This window comes from Hyla sarda, chromosome 8 (genome assembly GCF_029499605.1).
Source record: "Hyla sarda isolate aHylSar1 chromosome 8, aHylSar1.hap1, whole genome shotgun sequence".
In the NCBI taxonomy this organism is placed as follows: Eukaryota; Metazoa; Chordata; class Amphibia; order Anura; family Hylidae; genus Hyla; species Hyla sarda.
Window position 1 is genome coordinate 144174940 of NC_079196.1, and position 20762 is coordinate 144195701.

The 20762-nt window shown below is 42.3% G+C and overlaps 1 protein-coding gene across 1 annotated transcript in view; it reads right to left on the reverse strand.

Annotated features, from left to right (window-relative positions):
* The window catches only part of SLC39A10 (solute carrier family 39 member 10), a 61740-nt gene that overhangs the window by 38301 nt on the left and 2677 nt on the right, over nt 1–20762 (reverse strand). The window contains exon 3 of the mRNA XM_056534176.1: nt 19926–20106. Coding sequence (XP_056390151.1) covers nt 19926–20106 — 181 coding nt within the window. The remainder of the gene's footprint in view (nt 1–19925; nt 20107–20762) is intronic.

The following is a 20762-nucleotide window of genomic DNA, read 5'->3' on the forward strand; positions in this document are numbered from 1 at the left end:
ATCTTAGGACAATAATTGTGTGTCTGCACTATTTCTATTGCTGCATCAGCACCTGGAAGCTTGAATTTTGTCCATTTTCTGAGTAACATTTAACATGCAGACATACTCCACCACCTTTCCTGTTTACCCTATCCTTGCGAAACAATGTAAACCCCTGCAGATTAACAGCCCAGTCATGTGAGGAGTCTAGCCATGTCTCAGCGACCCCAACTATATGAATGTGTTCCTCCAGTATCAAGCCCTCAAGCTCCCCCATTTTATTTGCTAGACTTCTGACATTTGTGAACATACACTTTACATTTCCATCAAGTTTTACACATACAATCTCACTAATGTGATTTTTCGAGTTATTGAGGCTAATGGAATCCTTTGAGTTATTGTGGCTAATGTTTTTTTTTTTTTAAAGTTATTAGGGCTAATGGTATTTTTTAAGTTATTGGGGCTAATGGGATTTTTTGAGTTATTAGGGCTAATGGGATTTTTTGAGTTATTGGGGCTAATGGGATTTTTTTGAGTTATTGGGGCTAATGGGATTTTTTTGAGTTATTGGGGCTAATGGGATTTTTTTGAATTATTGGGGTTACAATTATTTGGGCTACATTTATTTTCATGGCTGGTTTGTAACACATGGATCTCCATATCCCCTGCTCTTAACCTCCCCCCACATGTTGCCTCTCCACCCACCATTATGTCCTGACCCCTCTCTAACCTTTCCGTCCCACTATCTGCTTTCTTTGCTTTATTGTCCTCCCCCCACTTACCTAGTTTAAATACTCTGTCACCCCTTCCAGGATTCCCCCCCCCCCCCAGCACAGCGGACCCCCTTCCATTCAGGTCCAAATTATCCGTAGAATAGAGTTTTTACCCCAATGAAAAATCAGCCCAGTGCTCTAAAAACCCAAATGCTTCACCCTTACACCACGACTTAAGCCATGCATTTAACGCCCTAAGTTCCCACTGTCTTTACTGCGATGTGCATGGCACAGGCAGCATTCCGGAGAATACAACCGAACCTTAGAGGTCCTTCCCTTCGGCTTTGCACCTAGTTCCTTGTAATTATTCTTTAAGGACTTCCACCTACCATGTATTCTGTCATTGGTTCCCACGTGGACCACGACAGCTGGGTCATCCCCAGCCCCCCCAAGTAATTTGTCCACCCTTTCCACCACATGCCGAACCCTGGCTCCGGGGAGACAGCAAACAGTTCGGTTGAGGAGGCCTTGACGACAAATTATTCTATTCGTCTTCCTAATTGTAGAATCCCCTACAACCACTAACTGTCTTGGCCTACCTGCGTTACCATCCCCTGCACTACTAGTTGGACTGTTCCCCTGGCTGTTAGGGAGACCAGTATCCACTAGGGTTGCCATCTCTTATACTGAGGCCCTCGCATCATCACCCAACTTGGCAATTTTGCTTGGGAGATAAGAAGCAGAAGTGGCTCTCCTTTTCCTTGTCCCCTTTCCAGTCCTTCTAACTACATTAACCCAGCTCCCTACTTGGACCTCCTGGCTAATTTCTCCAACCTACATTTCTACCCCACTAACTGCTTGCTCTGTAAGCAATATGCTCTTTTCAAGATTGTCAATTGCCCTCAAGATTGTCAATTGCCCTAATTTTGCTTCTCTAGATCTCTAATTCGAGCTTACAGATGGGCAACATGCTCACATCTGTCACAGCTGTGCTGATGCAGAACCAGGATAGCCCGGCAGGGTTAACCAGATGTCTGAGGGAAAATTCTGACTTTTGGCTGGATTGGCGCACACCCGAGAATTCACACAGGAGGTGGTGATGAAGTATAGTTTTATTTGAGTGTAGAACAACGTGTTTTGAAGGATCAACCCTCTTCGTCAGGTTCATAACAAACAGTGCACAATTCCATTCTTATATGCATTAGAAAATTCAAAAAATGGCAGGAGAGTGGGTCACAGGGTCAGAAGTGACGTCACCTGGCTCTGGGGTCCGCTGTGGAGGATGAAACTTAGTATATGTTCACCTTTAACATTAGAGAAAAATTCCCATTGAAACCAATAGGCTGTGTGTAGCCTATGGTAAGGGGACTGTCATATATATACAGGAGGGAGCATGGTTGAGTAGTGTATAAGGGGCAAATCACATGAATCAGATGCTGGGAGGGGGTAATGAACTTTAGCTATGTTGACATACTTTATTTCAAATGGGCATATGTAGGTCAGTGGGTTAATTGTGTGCCCATATACGGAATGTGTGTCAATGATGATTTGCAGATGTAGGTAAATTGCCATTGGGAAGTAAACAAATGCTTAGTGAGTACTGAAACTCATCTGAATAGGAAAGAAAACCATCACTGACAATCAGCAGCACACCCAGCAATAATAATTATTGATTTAAGGAGGTACAAAATCATGAATTATTATTGCTGGGTGTGCTGCTGATTGTCAGTGATGGCTTGCTTTGCTATTTGGATTGTGTTTTTCATCACTGGGTAGCACCCTATCTTCTTAGGTTGAGCCCCCCCGGTTTCTCTCTTTTCTGAAACTAATCTGGTCACTAGGTGGCAGCAGAGGTAGGGGAAAAATAGCTGCCTGTATGAATGTAGATAGAGTATTAGGTTGTCTGGATGTTTTACAGTTTAGGAAAATTCTGAAAATGGTTTTGGTGGATCGTGGAGTATAAAAGGATGTATAAAGGGAACTAAATTAAACGGTGGGATGTGTTAGTTGGACAGGGGTGTTGGGTGGGGTAAGGATGGTGGGGGTGATGGGGGCGCAAAGGGGGCAGGAGTGGACCAGTGGCTGAAGAAGGGGGGAGTGTTAGAGGTTATTTGATGAGTACTGTGGCTTCATTGAGACCAAGGGGTTGGAGCTTTCCCAGTTTGAAGATCCAGTACATTTCTCTTTTGACAAGATTTTGGAATCGGTTTGTATTGTGACTGGGGATATGGTCTATGGGGCAGATGGTGATTGGGTCCCTGGTGTCTGGGGATTTTTGGCACAGTGTCTTGATACACTGTGTAGGAGAAATTTCTTCTTGATGTTATTTCTGGGTTTGTTTAGTCTTGAGTGAAGTTCCTGTGTGGTTCTACCTACATATTTTATGCCACAGATACCGGAGATGACGTAAATTACAAAACTGGATTTGCATTATAGACTATTTTATAGGAGGGCATTAGGTTATATGGTGAATCTCATGTTAATATTGCCTGACCATAAAGGGCGGGTATGTTTGGTTAATTTTTAGCAAGTCTTTTCAATGTCCTCTGCAATGATTTGTTATATGTTTTATATGAAAACTTAAATAAAGAATTGACAAAAAAAAAAAATGGATTTGCATGTTAGATGGTATTTTATAGTGAATTTCTCACCTGAGGTAGAGTTTGTGAAGAATTATTCTTTGTGGGAGATGGTATTACAGCAGAGAAACTTTTTTGTGAAGCATTTGTATGACCATTTGGTGTGTTGATGGTTTTAGAGGTGTGTCTTTTTTTTTTCTTTTGTCATTTTAGTCGGCTTTGTGCGATCGTGCTCCTAAGTGCTGGGGCTCTGCGGTATGTGATTTTAGGTCTTTCTGGGAGTGCGGTTTTTAAGAAGGGATCAGGTAGTAGAATGTGCCAGTGTTTGCCGAGAATGGTCTGGATCTGGTTATGGGAAAAGTTGTATGTGGTGATCAAGTTGTTATTGCTTTGTGGAGGATCATTCCCAGTCAGATTACGTTTTGGTTTCAAGCATTCTTCTTGTGTGAGGTCTTTGGTTTTGTTGTATGCTTCTTTGAGGAGTGGTTCTGGATAGCCTTTTTCTCTTAAGTAGTTGTGTAGTATTTTTGCTTGAAGTCCTTATTTTCTGTGCAGTTTTTTCAGATTCTTTTGTACTGGCTATATGGCATATTGGTCCTCTATTTTTTGTGATGGTCACTGTTGAATGGTAAATAACTGTTGGAGTCCACTTGTTTGAAGTTGGTGATGGTGGTGATTTTTCCGTGTGTTCTGAATGTCAAGGTCTAGGACTTCTATCTTGTCAGGTGAGTGATTGAAGGAAAGGCTGATCCCCCCAATTATTGTTGTTGATTTTGTAGATGAGTTCATTGATAACTTCTGGTGGTCCGTCCCATAGGAAAAATAGGTCATCGATGTATCTCCGGTATAAATTGTCATGTTCTTTGTAGATGTCCTGTGAGGTGATATATGTTTCTTCGAATTTACCCATGACCAGATTTGCGTAAGACGGTGCCACCCTTGTGCGTATCGCTGTGCCACGCGTCTGATGGTTGGTAGAACCGTCATATTGGAAAAAGTTGTTAGTGAGTACTAGTTTGACGCAGTCTGTGAGAAACTGTTTTTGTTGAGGGGGAATTGTGGAGTCAGCATTCAGAACGGTTTGATAAAGTTTTGCCGATGTCATGACGTATATTGGAGTAGAGGGCAGTGACATCCATGGTAATGAAACAGAAGTTCTTCTTAAATTCTATTGGTTTTAGGAGGGTTATGAGGTCATCGGAGCTTTTCAAGTAGCTTGGGAGTGTTTGGACATAGTCTTGAAGGATGAGATCCAGGTAATGAGACAGGTGAGATGTGTGGCTGTTTATTCTGGATATGATAAGTCTTCCTGGGGGGTTGGTGGTGTTTTTGTGGATTTTTGGTAAGTTATAGTATTATGGAATGTTGGTATTGGTATCTTGTAGGAATTTTCCTTAGTTTTTTGTGATGATGTTTTCTTTGAGGGTTTCGTCCAGTAGTTTGGCAATATTGTTCAGCAGATTGGGAAAAGAGTTGTTAGAGAGTTTTCTATAATAATCTGCCTTTTCTAAGATTTTTAGTGCTTCATGGTGGTAGCCTTGGTAATTTTGTATCATGATACCGCCGCCTTTATCTGCCGGGAGTATTGTGATTAATTAATTGTCTTTTAGAGCAAGAGATTCTGCCTTAGTGAGGTAGCCTTCTTTATTGTAGTGTGAGGCCTTTTTGGGGAGGTTTTTCAGTTCAGTTTTCAGTTTTTCAGTTCTTCTGCTACCATGTTTTTCAGCTTTGTATGGGGTAAAATTATGATTTATTTTTTTATCGGAGGGTATTTGCCTTCCAGCGGTGTGGGGTTCTGTGCGGTGATGGTATTGTTTTGGTTGGGTAGTGAGAAGTGTCTCTGGAGGGTCAGTTTTCTCATACAATGATGCAGGTCCACAAAGAGATTGAAGTCATCAGAATGATAAGCCTTTCTTTAAAAGGCTGGTCTCGTATGGAGTTAATTTGTGTGATGACAGGTTGAAGAGTTTGACAAAGATGTATTTTCTTGTTTGTTTGTGTTTTTCTGGTCTATTGGATTTTTCATTCCTTGTTTCTTCCGTTTTCCTCCTCTGTCATGGCATTGCAGGATTGAAAGAAGGGTACATAGTTTTGGCCAATGTTTTTGGAGTTGTCAATGGGGATGGTGTTTGGGGGGGGGGGGGGGTCCTTGTTCATCGGTGTGTGCCGGTGAGAAGAGAACTAGGAGTTCTGGTTCGTCAGTGTATGTTTGGGTGGGATCATCATGGGTCGTGAGGATTATCAACCAAATACTCTATCTACATTCAAACAGGCAGCTATTTTTCCCTTGCCTCTGCTGCCACCTAGTAACCAGATTAGTTTCTATGGGGAGAATTATCAAAATCTGTGCAGAGGAAAAGTTGCGCAGTTTCCCACAGCAACCAATCAGATTGCTTCTTTCATTTTTAGGAAGGCCTGGGAAAAATAAAAGAAGCAATCTGTTTGCTATGGGCAACTGAACAACTTGTACAGGTTTTGATAAATCTCCCCTTGTGCACTCACTAAGCATTTGTTTACTTCCCACGGCAATTTACCTACATTTGCCAATCATCATTGACACACAATCCATATATGGGCACACAATTAACCCACTGACCTACATATGCCCATTTGAATTAAAGTATGTCAACATAGCTAAAGTTCATTACCCCCTCCTGGGATCTGATTCATATGATTTGTTCCCCATCCACACTCCCTCCTGTATAGCATACACTCATGACAGTCCTCTTACCATAGGCTACAATGGCTACATTGGTTTCAATGGGAATTTTTCTCTAATGTTAAAGGTGAACATATACTAAGTTTCATCTAACACATTCCCCACTGCTGACCCCGGAGCCAAGTGACATCACTCTTGACCCGCTCTGCTCCCATTTTTTGGATGTTCTAATGTATATAAGAATGGAATTGTGCACTGTTTGTTATGAAGCTGACGAAGAGGGTTGATCCCTCGAAACGCGTTGTTCTACACTCAAATAAAGCTATACTTCGTCACCACCTCCTGTGTGAAATCTCGGGTGTGCATCAATTCAGCCAAAAGTCGGAATTTTCCCTCAGACATCTGGTTAACCCTGTTGGGCTATCCTGGTTCTGCATCAGCACATCTTCAACTCTACCGCTCGCACAGTGGGACCGACAGCCGGCTGCCTCCCGACTCTGCTATATAACCCAAACGCAAATCAGTGTTTCCGGCCCGCACAACACTATAAGGGGAGCACCATAAAGTTCATTTATCAGATAACTTTTGCTCAAACCCTTAGAATAACTGCACTATTGGAGCATCGTCTCTGCCTTTTATCTTGCTCTTTCTAAACATCTGTCACAGCGGTATTCACCCTGAAGCTACTGCTCCAGAGGTGCATACATGTGGCACAATGTGCACAGAAGATAACCTCCAATCCTGATGTTCATATCTTTGGTGACAAACAGCCAGTGGCAGACTGACCGGCCGGTCCATTCAGACATTGTCCAAAGGCCCGGCTGGATAAAGGGCCCGCTGCTGCTGGGGATCCAGGACACTTGTCCCGGATCCCCAGAAAGAAGAGCACTGTCTTTCAGGTCTGGCAGCTAAATTTCACCTGTGAGCTGCAGGCTACCGCACTTCAGTCCTAGCCCCCAACCCCAAGTCCTATCAGCTGGGGCAGGGACACTGTCTATTTAAGGACAGCAATGCTTGCTGGGAAGAGAAGTGCCATGTGCACGTCTGCTTCTTCCAACGTGTCCCTGCCTCAGCTCCTGTGCTTAGTGCCATTTTCTGAGGACCCCTAGATGAAAAGTTCAGCAACAACCACAGGAGCAGCCCGGAGAGAGGGAAGAAAAGAGACACTGACCTGGTGACCCCTGTCAGGTGTAATCTGTCTGCTGAGCTGTATGTTTAATCTTTTGATGTGTGAAACAGTCTGCTGTGCTCTGAATCTAATCTTGTCATATGTGATACCGTCTGCTGAGCTGTGCATCTGATCCTTGTATCTAATCCTATTATGCATGATCTGTCTGCTGAGCTGCTGTATCTAATCTTTCCATGGGTGATACTATCTGCTGAGCTATGTGGGATACTGTCTGCTGACCCTGTGTATCTAAATCTTTCATGCGCGATACTTTCTGCTGAGCTTGTGTTTCTAAATCTGTCTTGTGCGATACTGTCTGCTGAGACTGTGTATCTAAATCTGTCATGTGCAATACTGTCTGCTGAGCCTGTTTATCTAAATCTGTCATTTGCGATACTGTCTGCTGAGCCTGTGTATCCAAATCTGACATGTGTGATACTGTCTGCTGAGCCTGTGTATCTAAATCTGTCATGTGTGATACTGTCTGCTGAGCCTGTGTATCCAAATCTGTCATGTGTGATACTGTCTGCTGAGCCTGTGTATCTCAATCTGTCATGTGTGATCCTGTCTGCTGAGCCTGTGTATCTAATCCTTTTATATGCAATAGTGTCTGCTAGGCTACTGTATCTAATGCTATGATGTGTCATACTGCTGCTGAGCCTGTGTATCTAATCCTATCATGTACTATATTGTCTCATGGGCCTGTGTATCTAATCCTATCATGTATCATGACTGCTGCTGAACCTGTGTATCTAATCATATCATGTACTATACTGTTTGATGGGCCTGTGTATCTAATCCTATCATGTATTATACTGCTGCTGGGCCTGTGCATCTAATCCTATCATGTATCATACTGCTGCTGAGCCTGTGTATCTAATCTTATTATATGTCATACTGCTGCTGAGCCAAGGGCTGGACTGGCCATTAAAGGAGAACTGCAGAATATAAAAATTGTCCCCCATACTGCCGGCAGTAAAAAAATCAAGATGTACATACCTTCCTTCGCTCCCCCGGGGCCTCCTGTAACCGGCACCGGTATCCGCCGCGATCCTTTTCCTGGTTGCTGGTGGTCGGCGAGTCATACTGCACTCAGCCAATCACCGGCCGCTGCGATGTCCCGACTTGGCCGGCGATAGGCTGAGCGGCAGTGTGATGTTTTTGGCCCCGCTCAGCCTATCGCCGGCCGAGTCGGGACTTCATTGCGGCCAGTGATTGGCTGAGCTCAGTATGACTCGACGAACACCGGCAACCAGGAAGAGGATCGTGGTGGAGGCCCCGGGGGAGCGAAGGAAGGTATGTACATCTTTATTTTTTTTTTCTGCCGACAGTATGGAGGCCTTTTTTTATATTCTGGAGTTCTCCTTTAAGCGTTAGAGGCCATGTGAGATAAGCCACAATAAGGTACCCTGAGCGGAGGAGGAGAGAGCAGAGGAGTCAGGAGGGTTTATGAGTATGATGGGGTCAGAGGGGTCTGGAGGAGGACAAAGTGGTCTGGGGGGACAGAGAGGTCTGAAGGAGGATTTAGGGGTCTGGGGGCAGAGGGCTCTAGAGGAGGATTAGGGGTGCAGGGGAAAGATGGGTCTGTAAGGGATTTAGGGGGCACAGAATCTGGCAGGGTTAAAATTATTATTGTCTTCTTATGGAGGATGAGGATATGCGGACAAAGTGATTAATCTATTTTGTGCTTGTGTCAGACTCTGCAGAGAAGATAGAGCTGTAAGACATCCTGGTGTCCGGACCAGATAAAGAAGAAAAGGAAAGACAACAGAGAAGACATCACTCAGGTCTCTGATATCATTGTATAGTCTGTCTGACTGTCCCATCAGCTGTAGTCACTTGTAAGTTCTGCAGTGATGATGGGTGACAATGTACCCCAATATATGGCTCTTCAGCCATTACAAAACGACAACTCCCATCATGCCTAGGGCTCTCCAGCATAGTCCAAAATTATGGAAGTTGGGAGGTCAGGCAGGCATGGGTTGGCACAATCCTTTGTAGTGGACACTAATATAAATATACAAATTGACTTAGAGAACGTCTCAGGGGCCCTTTCTATACTATTTTTAGTTGCATTTGCTATCATACAAGAATAAGGCAACTAGTGGATAATAATCTTCAAAAAGCAGTCTTTTATTGTTATAGCCTTTGGAGTAATATACATAAGTGAGGTGTATAAAAACATCATAGAATTTTAAATACATATGACTGGTGAGCTCCTAGAGAAGTTAGATATGCAAAGAAGTGCAGTAAAAATAGAGTTAGATAAATTCTTAAGTAAATATATATTATACAGAGTCACAAAAATGCAAAACCTCCTAGAGCCCTTGATCTTCCAAATAGCAGGTGTAGAACAAAGGCAATAAGAGTATATAATAAAGCAAGGTTTATCTCCCATTTCTAAGTCCACGCACATGTGCGAACCTGAAGTGACAGATGTCACGTGTAAATGTTTTGATGAATCAGAACCAATCCGGTATTGAAGCGTAAGATGTGGGATCATGTGACAAATCTATCCAATGATTTCACAGGACGTCACAAACCACATCACGTGATGACCAGATCATGTGACATTCCAGAAAGTTCTGAACTGCGCAGCACGAGGGATGGGGAGAAGACACACAGACACCGGAAGGAAGGAAGAATAAAGAGGGGGTGCATGTAGGAGATAAGAAGTGACCTTTTAGAACCTAATATATCATTGGAGCATTGAACTAATCCACTAGTGTGAATCCAATAGTGTTGCTCATGAATATTCGCAATGCAAATTTTATTCGCATATATCGCATATTCGCGAATTCACGAATATTCGCGAATATAGCACTATATATTCGTAATTACGAATATTGTTTTTTTTTTTTGTTTTTTTCACAGTACACATCACAGTGATCATCCCTCTCTGCTTCCAGCTTATGTGGTGTAAAGAAGACTAATACTACTGTGTGAGACTGGGGCGCGAATTTTCGCACATGCGAAAATTTGCACATGCTAATTTTCACATATGCGAATTTTCTCTTATGCTAATTTTCGCATGCGCGAATATTCGCATATGCAAAAATAAAACGGGGATATTACGAATATGGGAATATTCGCGAATATATGACGAATATTCGTCCATATATTCGCGAATATTCGCGAATTCGAATATGGCCTATGCCGCTCAACACTAGAATCCAAATGATTGGAAGTTTTGAAAATAGGCGATTCCACCCTTGGTTATAAAAGTACAAACAATGGGCCCCCACGTGTCATATGCCTCAGATACCCCTGATGACGTGACTGATGTCATGAAACATGTAGGGGAGGCTACGTTATTGTGTTTTAATATCAGCAACACAGTCACTAAATTGATCCTGTGGGTCTGCAGGCACAGGGTTTGAATACACTCTCGGCTGAAGAGCACAGATAATAATAATAGAGTGACTTTTTTGTTGCTGGGCTTTTAACCAATAAGTTCTCATAAGTCTTTTTTATAGAAATACGAAATAAAAGTTACGTTTTAGAGGTGGGTGCTTTATACAGGGTTTTGCACCCCCACCTGGTTTTGTTCCCAGGTGAGTGGTTTGGTTGTTTGGTTATGAATAACCCCTGCACCCTCTTTGGGCCATTTTTTGGTGTTTGGTTATTATTTCCAGGCAGTGTGACATTATTATGTCCATACAGCACAGTGTGGGATATTATATCCACAATAGTTGGTCGGCACTTCCGTAGATTGGTGGTGCAGGTGGATGGATCAGGCCCAGTACTTAGTAGAGAAGTAATCCCAGCACTCACCATATATTCAAGGTAGTTTATTGCATATCCTCAATATCAACAGGATGCATTTCAGCCTTTAGTCTTCCTCTGCAGAGGAAGGCTAAAGGCCGAAATACATCCTGTTGATACTGTGGATATGCAATAAACTACTTTGAATATATGGTGAGTGCTGGGATTACTTCTCTACTATTATTATATCACAGTGTGGGGCACTGTTAAATCCTGGTGGTACAGTGTGCAGCACTGGTATATCCAGGAGGCATGTACAGTATGCAGCATTTTATAACCCCCCCCTACTTTTGTGTTAGGGACCCACTACTTACAGGTGGCCGTGACGTGGCTAGGGGGCTTGCACTTCATGATCATAAAGTACACTTAAGACCTGTTAGTATAAATTTTGCTGAAAAGCTGAGGATCACTGCGCATGTTGTAGATGTCCGACCATGTCTGATTTTTTTCTCTATTTGAATTCATATATATATATATGTATATATATATATATATATATATGTATAAAACTCAACGTGTGTGTGTATGTATGTTCCAGCATCACATCCAAACGGCTAAAGATATTAGCATGAAACCTGGCACACATGTTACTTATATGTCAACAATAAACATAGGATAGGTGATTTAACCCTTACCCACTCCGATTTGCCAGAGGCGGGGTTTATGTTTAAAGTCCCATACAAGTCAATGGGAAATATATGTCACTGCATAACTTCCAAACGGCTGGAGATATTTCCATAATACTTGGTCACATGTTACTTGTATGTCCACTTAAAATATAGGATAGCTAATTTAACCCTCAACTACCCCCATTTGTGAGGGTCAGGGCTTTTGTTTAAAGTCCCATGCAAATCAATGGGAAAGGTATGTTCCCACATAACTTCCGTATGGCTGGAGATATTTCAATAAATGGTGCGCATATTACGGGTTGGGATAGGAGGACGGGATAGGAGGTCGGGATAGGAGGACGGGATAGGAGGACGGGATAGGAGGACAGGATAGGAGGACAGGATAGGAGGTCGGGATAGGAGGACGGGAAAGGAGGACGGGATAGGAGGTTGGGATAGATGGACTGGATAGGAGGATGGGATAGGAGATTGGGATAGCAGATTGGGATAGAAGGTCAGGATAGGAGGTCGAGATAGAAGGTCGAGATAGGAGCAGGGGATATGAGGATGGGATAGGAGGTCAGGATAGGAGGTCGAGATAGGAGGTTGGGGCAGATGAATTGGATAGGAGGTCGGGATTGGAGGTGGGGATTGGAGGTCAGGATTGGAGGTCGAGAGAGGAGGTCTGGATAGAAGTTCGAGATAGGAGGACGGGATAGGAGGTCAGGATAGGAGGTCGAGATAGGAGGTTGAGATAGGAGGTCAAAATAAGGATAGGAGGATGGGATAGGAGGTCGAGATAGGAGGACGGGAAAGGACGACGGGATAGGAGGATGGGATAGGAGGTCAGAATAGGAGGCAGGGATAGGAGGTCGGGAAAGGAGGTCGAGATAGGAGGACAGGATGGGATAGAAGGACGGGATAGGAGGTCGGGATAGGAGGACGGGATAGGAGGACGGGATAGGAGGTCGACATAGGAGGTAAAAATAGGAGGACGGGATAGGAGATCAGGATAGGAGGTCGAGATAGGAGGACGGGATAGAAGGTCGGGATAGGAGGTCGAGATAGGAGGAAGGGATAGGATGGGACAGGAGGACGAGATAGGAGGTCGAAATAGGAGGACAGGATAGGAGGACGGGATAGGAGGTCGAGATAGAAGGACGAGATAGGACGACGGGATAGGAGGATGGGATAGGAGGTCAGAATAGGAGGCAGGGGTAGGAGGTCGGGAAAGGAGGTCGAGATAGGAGGACGGGATGGGATAGAGGGACGGGATAGGAGGTCGGGATAGGAGGACGGGATAGGAGGTCGACATAGGAGGTAAAAATAGGAGGACGGGATAGGAGATCAGGATAGGAGGTCGAGATAGAAGGTCGGGATAGGAGGTCGAGATAGGAGGACGGGATAGGATGGGATAGGAGGACGAGATAGGAGGTCGAAATAGGAGGACAGGATAGGAGGACGGGATAGGAGGTCGGGTTAGGAGGACGGGATAGGAGGTCGGGTTAGGAGGACGGGATAGGGGGTTGGGATATGACAACAATATATGAGGACGGGATATGAAGTCTAAAGCTTCCTCCTTTGTTTATTTTCCTTCCCAACAAGGATTAGGAAGGAAAAACCGGGCAATGCCGGGTACTCAGCTAGTTAACTATAAAGGAAAAAGTAATTTTATGAAGGGAAAGTAATACACAGTTACTTTAGGCTCCTGTTTCCAACTCCTGCTTTTTTAAACTGATGCTTTTAAAACTTCTAAAGGTTCACACTTAAAGGGGTTATCCACCATAAGGTGATTTTAGTACGTACCTGCCAGACAGTAATGGACATGCTTAGGAAGGATCTGCGCTTGTCTTGGGGCTAAACGGCTATGTTGTGAGATTACCATAACACTGTGGCTAGCTTTTTGTGAACTTGTATTTCCTGTTTGACTTTTCTTTTTTTGACTACAAATCCCACAATTCCATTTTCCTCCCTCCCACACATCAGCCACCCCACCCATTGAAACATAAATGAGCTGCATCCATCAAAAGACCTGTGGTTTTCAATCAGGGTGCCTACAGCTGTTGCATTAATTGCAGAGTGATCCCATTGAAGCAGATAGGCTCCCTGTCATCAGCTGACTAGTGAGTCACGTCTCGGCCGCATTGCAATCTGGGAAAAATCTGAGACAACAGTAATTTTGTATGCTGTTAAAATTAAATATAGGAGTTAAAATCACAGAAGAATTGTGAGAAAACCATCACACACAGGTGCAGACACTATATTATGAACTACACTAACTTTACAGCCCCTGTAGCATAGTCAAATAAAAACAATTCCTGGAATACCCCTTTAAGCCCTCAGTCACACTTCAGAACACAAACCCCAGGTTCAACACCACAGACCCCACAGACCCCATTCCGCTGGCGAAAATCTGCTGCGGGTAGCATGCGGAGACCCTGCCCTTTCAAACTCAAACTACAACTCCCAGAATGCCCTGATACAGTCTTTGGCTCTGCAGCTGTCTCAAACCAAAACTATAACTCCTAGCATGTTGCACTATAACTTATACTATACTGCCATATAATGCAACATGCTAGGAATTGTAGTTTGGAGTTGGATCAGTTGCAAAGCCATAGGCTGTGTCAGGGCATGCTGGAAGTTGCAGTTAGTTACAAATTACAACTCCCACCATGCTCTGATATTGCTTATGGCTCTGCAGTTGACCCCAAACAACAACTCCCACCATGGTGCACTTCAACTTTAGTAACGTCAACAAGCGTCCAGCCGATGCATAGCAAGCCACACCCATTCCATGTAGCCATACCCCTCTCTGAAGCCACGCTCCCTATATTTTAGCCTTTTTTTTTTTTATGGGTGGAGGGCCTATTTTCAGGTAGGGGCCTGGAGCTGCAGCTCCATAAGCCCCTATTTTCATCTGGCACTGCATGTATTAGAGGACCCATATATACTAAAGTGGGAGTATAATCATCAAACTTACATTTGGTTGGTGAGGTACAGTTAGGTGGTTCTCACCCTTTTTGGGGGGTTTGTCAGTTTTTATAAATTAGGGGGTGGCTTTCTGTTTTTTTTTTTTCCGTTTATAATTCCTGGGTTACTGAGGCAGCACTGGTATTGTGCTTGTTTAATTTTGTTATGCACTTTTACTTTGATTAGCCATTTTAACTTGACTTATTCCTTATATTAGTAAACAAGTTTGTTCAGTATTTATATTTTCCTTAAATAATATTTATATTAATTATTATATCAAACAAATATTATTTTGTGGCATATAAGCCCCTTTTTGCACTATATCGTAGGGTGGGTGTTAGTTATGCTGTTATAGTAATTATTGCTGCTCTGGCACTTTTGCAGTGTTACTCTTTGTGTAGTGTTGCTTCTCTTCATTGATTTTAAGATGTGTGTATAATGTTAGTTAATACAAATTGTTGCTTTTCAATATACAACACTTTCTTTAAGCAACTTTTTTTTGTATGTTTGCATAGTCATATAACAGCCATAGGCTGGTTTCACACTCGAGTCTGAGGTCCATTTGGGTCCCAAACGCATATTGCGTTCGGGGTGTGAAAACAGTCCCATTGACTTTAATGAGGTCTGATAGGTTTCAGTCTGTTGTTTGTTTTTTTTAGTGGGATTTGAGATCTTCTTGGAGGTGGTCTTCGTTTCTTTTCTTCTACATCTGGCCCAGACAACCTATGATGTCTTATTTCAGACACAACTCCTCTCTGCCACACAAACATCTTTGGATCCTCACTTTCACAGCACCCTCCCCACGTTTTCCCCACCCATAGATCCCCTTCCTTTTGGGATGTTTTCGTACAGGTTCACACTTTGTGTGACATCATCACACATGTTTTGTACTGCTTTTGGTCTATGTAGAATGCAGGATTAAAGTGATCCTGCATTCAGAGATTTTCTTAGGCTTCCCTCAGTATTCACCACACACACCTTCCTTCTCCTTTCCACACTGTAGCTCAGCACATACTAAACTGGGGCAAATCCTCCCCCCCCCCCCCACTCTGTATACATAAAAATGTAGGGGTTCCCAGTGGGCAGAGAGGGTCACCTGATTATCAGTGCATCTCTCTATCTTAAAGGCACAGTACATAAATAACATTATACATAGTGAATATAGTAAATATAATAAAGTACTTAAACATATTGAACATAGTAAACATTTTCACAGTGGGCCCAACACAAGAGCAGCAGGCATGCCTGAGGAGATCCGCAGCCTACAGGACAACCTTTAGTGCTGGAACGCCACAGAGACTCAGGCCATTTATGCTCCATTGGGAATTCTGGGAAAAAGGATATGCATGACTGAGCTGAGCATGCATTTGTGTGAGTGGGTAAAGCGGTGGTGAGGGGTCAGGGAACTATAGTCGTTGGCTGAGCTAGCATTGGGCTGCCCTCAAACTTAAATAGGCACTGTCAGATATAAAAACTTTTGATATGTTGTAAAGCACGCAAAACCAATAGGTTTTGCAATTGCTTTCATTTGAAAATGTTCAGTTTTTCATAGTGAAAAAGCCAGTCAAACAACTGCCCCCTCTGCCACTGGAATACATTCAGCGCTTCTGTGAACACTGCTTCGTCCTGGAGTCCAGGACGTTTTGGAGGGGGGAGGGGCTGTACACACTGCAGAGACTCATGTGAAGAGAAGGGGAGGGGGAGGGGCAGGAAGACTGCTGCCGTCTCTCACACAGCAGACATCAATGAGAGAGGCAGAAACATGCATTACAGATGAAAAAGTTAATGTCCAAGCATGTGTGTGTGTGTGTGTGTATATATGTGTATGTGTGTATATCAGTGTGTCTATCTAATGTGTATGTGTAAGAATATATGAAGCCTGTGTGTGTGAGATAAAGGGGGACTACCTCCAGCTGTTGCAAAACTACAGCTCCCAGCATGCCCACACATCATTTGGCTGTGCAGGCATGCTGGGAGTTTTAGTTTTGCAACAGCTGGAGGCACTCTGGTTGAGAAGCACTGGACTGGGGAGAGGGAGGGGGAGTGGCTATCACAGTGAGTACCCGCCCCCCTGCTTCTGGGGGATAAAATTAAAGTATTTCAGAAATAAAGCTAATTTCTGAGAGAAATGTAGGTCACAGACACATACAAAGTACATGTACATGATCAGGATGAGATACTGAGCAACATATGACAGTTTTGTTTTTTTGAGTGAACTGACGGGTATGCTTTAAGTGTATGGAAAGCTTCACAGACATAAGTTCTTTTTCACTTTTATATCACTTGTTGCCCTTAGAGCACAACACATTTTCTCTGAGGCATAATAGGAAATGTAGGTTGAGGGGCTACACATGAGACTTCATTATAGTAACCTTATCAGAGGGGAGGAAGAAGCCAAGATGGTAGAAAGTCCAAACAGGTATATACAAGGCATTCACATGAGCCTTTACAATATTCTTCAATAAAACTCTATGCTCTGCTATATGAGCAAACTAAATTTACTGTAATATCACTTGTTATCTTTAAGTACAACATCTGCCGTATATGAAAATTATGTCACAGTTTTAAAGGGGTACTCCCATGGAAAACTTTTTTTTTAAAATCAACTGGTGCCAGAAAGTTAAACAGATTTGTAAATCACTTCTATTAAAAAATCTTAATCCTTCCAGTACTTTTTAGGGGCTTTATACTGAAGAGAAATCCAAAAAATAAATGCATTTCCTCTGATGTCATGACCACAGTGCTCTCTGCTGACATCTCTGTCCATTTTAGGAACTGTCCAGAGCAGCATAAGTTTGCTATGGGGATTTTTTCCTGCTCTGGACAGTTCATGAAATGGCCAGCAGAGGCCAGCAGAGAGTACTGTGGTCATGACATCAGAGGAAATGCATTTCTTTTTTTGGATTTCTCTTTCGTATACAGCCCCTAAAAAGTACTGGAAGGATTAAGATTTTTTAATAGAAGTGATTTACAAATCTGTTTAACTTTCTGGCACCAGTTGATTTAAAATAAATAGTTTTCCATGGGAATACCCCTTTAAACTTGCTAATACTACTGTAATAAGGATAGCCAATTAAATAAAAAACATAGTCACCAAGAAAAATGTGGAAAACCAGATAAACAGTTAATTGTATTTATGCATTAGTTAGGATCCACAAAGTAAACAAACATGCCTGATTTGTTCTGCAGATTAGTTAGTCGGAACACTTCAGGATTAGCTTTTTTGCCAGGTCCCATTAGGATATAATAGGGTCCCTTTTAAAATGGTGCACTCATCTGTGAAGGATTCCTAATTACACATGCCCACAGTAAAGCAGGGCAATGGATTTCACACCACTTCTAATGGTTTAATTGGAAAAAAAAAACACTTAGAACTCTTTTTATAATAAAGCCAAGCAAAGAGTCAATGACCAAGCTAAATAAGTCTCATACTATGGAGAGAACTTTGTTGATGGTTTAAACAAAGTAAATGAGGCAACAGCTCTGGAAAACTATATGACGACCATAGTAATACACACATATTGTTTGGAACACATAGCGATGAATGAGAGCCTCACAAAAAAATAAAAATTTAGACATAATTGCAAATGCCTTGACATTTATTTAAACTAAAATAAGAATTACAGTTTTATATTCCAGACGACCACTGTATGAGAGACTGGTCAGGGTTATTTCCCCTCAGAATTAGTGCAATGTGTACAAGAAACATTTTGATTATGACTTCTTTCAGGGTAGAAAGTTTCAGATCCTAATGTCCTTGTTTCCATTTTGGTACATAGTAACATACTTTGCAGGGTTGAAAAAACAAGACAACAAGACAAGAGTCCATCTAGTTTAACCTAAAACCCAAGTGTGTTGATCCAGAAAGGTAAAAAAAAATCATGAGGCCAATATGGTAGAATATGTCTCTGGATCAATGTTCTATCCATATAAATCTAGTATCCTCAACCTGTAACAATATATTTTCGCAGAAAAATATCCAGGCCCCCCATGAACTTGTTTATTGAGTCAGACATCACAACATTAAGTGGCAGAGAGTTCCATATTCTCATTGATCTTACAGTAAAGAATCTCTGTCTGTAATGATAGTGAAACCTTCTAGACGTAAAGGATGCCCCCTAGTCATAGTTACCGGCCTAGGTACAAAAAGATCCCTAAGAATATCTCTGCACTGTCTCTTCATATATTTACATTGTAATCAAATCTCCTCTAAGAGGTCTCTAAATAACCTCATCCTTGAAAACCTGTCTTGGTCCTCACCCTCCTCTGCACCCACTCCAGTTCCGCCATATCCTTCTTATATAATAGTGCCCAAAATTGGACACAATACTCCATATGTGGTCTGACTAATGATTTATACAGAGGCAAAACTATTTCCCTGTTACAAGCCTTTATGCCTCTCTTGATACATCTCATGACTTTGTTAGCCTTTACAGCAGCTGCCTTGCATTGGTAACTAAAGTTGAGTTTACTATCCACCAGTACCCCAAGTCCTTTTCAATAGAAGTTTTACTTAATGTCTTATTATTTAGCACAGAATTGTACATTTTGTTTTTCTCAGTCCAAGTGTTTAACCTTACGTTTATTCACATTAAATTTAATTTGCCATGTCTGAGCCCAAGCCTCCAGCTTCCTTAGATCCCTCTGTAATATTATGTTATCCTCTTCTGTGGTGATCACCTTACCCAGTTTAGTGTCCTCTGCAAACATTGAACTTCTTCTCTGTAATCCCTCTACAAGGTCCTCAATAAACATATTGAAAAGAAGTGGACCCAGTACTGGCCCCTGTGTTACCCCACTTGTAACTGTCACCCAACCAGCGTAAGTTCCTTCACCCCAGTCCAATCTATAACTGGCCTCCTCATAGAAGCTGATCAGATTAGTCTTAGAAACCCATGTTGGTGCTGTGTTAGAAGGTTACTTTCATTAAGATACTCCAGAATAGTATCTCTCAGAAATCGCTTAAAATCTTTCCCACAACAGATGCTAAACTTACAGGCCTATAGTTACCACGATCCCTTTCTGACCCCTTCTTGAATATTGGTCCCATATTTGCTATGTGCCAATCCTGTTCATATGGGTCTGTAGGATTTGATAAAATGAAACACATTGTCATTGCCTTTTTATTTACTTAGACCCCCTTCACCTATGTCAAATGATTCAGCAGCATTTCTTTTAGAGTTGTAGAAAAATGCCTGGGATAAACTGATGATAGAACTGATCCCATTTGTTTAAATGGGACAGTTGACACTTCTGTGGGGAAATGCATCTTGCAGCATTCCCCTAGCCGGCATGCAGAAATAATGGGCACCATGTCCTAGACAACTGAAGCCATCTGATGCACTTTGCCATTAGCTGTGACATTAGTTGTGGCCAGTTTTAGGATGGGTTAACTAAGCCAGATCGCTGGATATATATGAACCCAACGTTAGACTTGAAGGTCAATCTTTGCACAACATTACAATAGAAATCAGAGTCACTTACCAGATGCTCCTCCTCTACTTACTTCCAAAGTCTCTACCTCCAAATCAGTAAAATGCTTGATGCAAAACCTACTATCAATCTGATATAACAATGCTGGGCATAGGTAAGCAAATTGATCAGGGGAAATTGGAGTGTTGAGATTTAGCCCATAGTAACTGAGGAGCTGTGTAACATTTAAACACTGAAAAGAAATAAAACAACGTGAATTAAAATATATAACCAACTTGGTGACTCTTGACATGCACTAGTATAGATAATAATTTTCTATCTCTATTGTCTGTCTGCTATTTTCTTATAAAAAAAAAAAGAGGTGGATATTAATACAGAATTAAGCATTCCCTATTCTCAGTACCATCCATTGCAGTTTTCAAAACACTGTCACAGCAGGGTTCTTTACATTTCAAGTAAACAAAATAGCTAGAAAACAAAGACAGCAAGCTCACTTGAAGCTATGGGCAACTTCTTTACTTGTGCTCATTTCTCTAAATTCACACACTACATTTGTTTAGCGATAACTGGCTTTATCCTATGGTGACAAGCGGGGGGCCAAATAGACTGCCTCGCAATGGAAGGCATAGCTGAAGAAAGAAGAAAGTCATACAACAAGGTCTTGCAGACATTGATTTTACTTGTAATTCAGCAGACTTTTTCACCTTTTCCAGTACTCAATTATGGCACAATTACAGTAGTTTCAATGTTCCAAACACTTAGCTGGTGATGGTTACCAGTTCTCTACTGCTATCTGTAGCCTAACAGTTGTCCTCTTGTTATTAGGTTCCCATGTGTACAGTCAGTTCTTCTCACTCACTTAAATCTCTCCTGTTGCTGAGCACCACC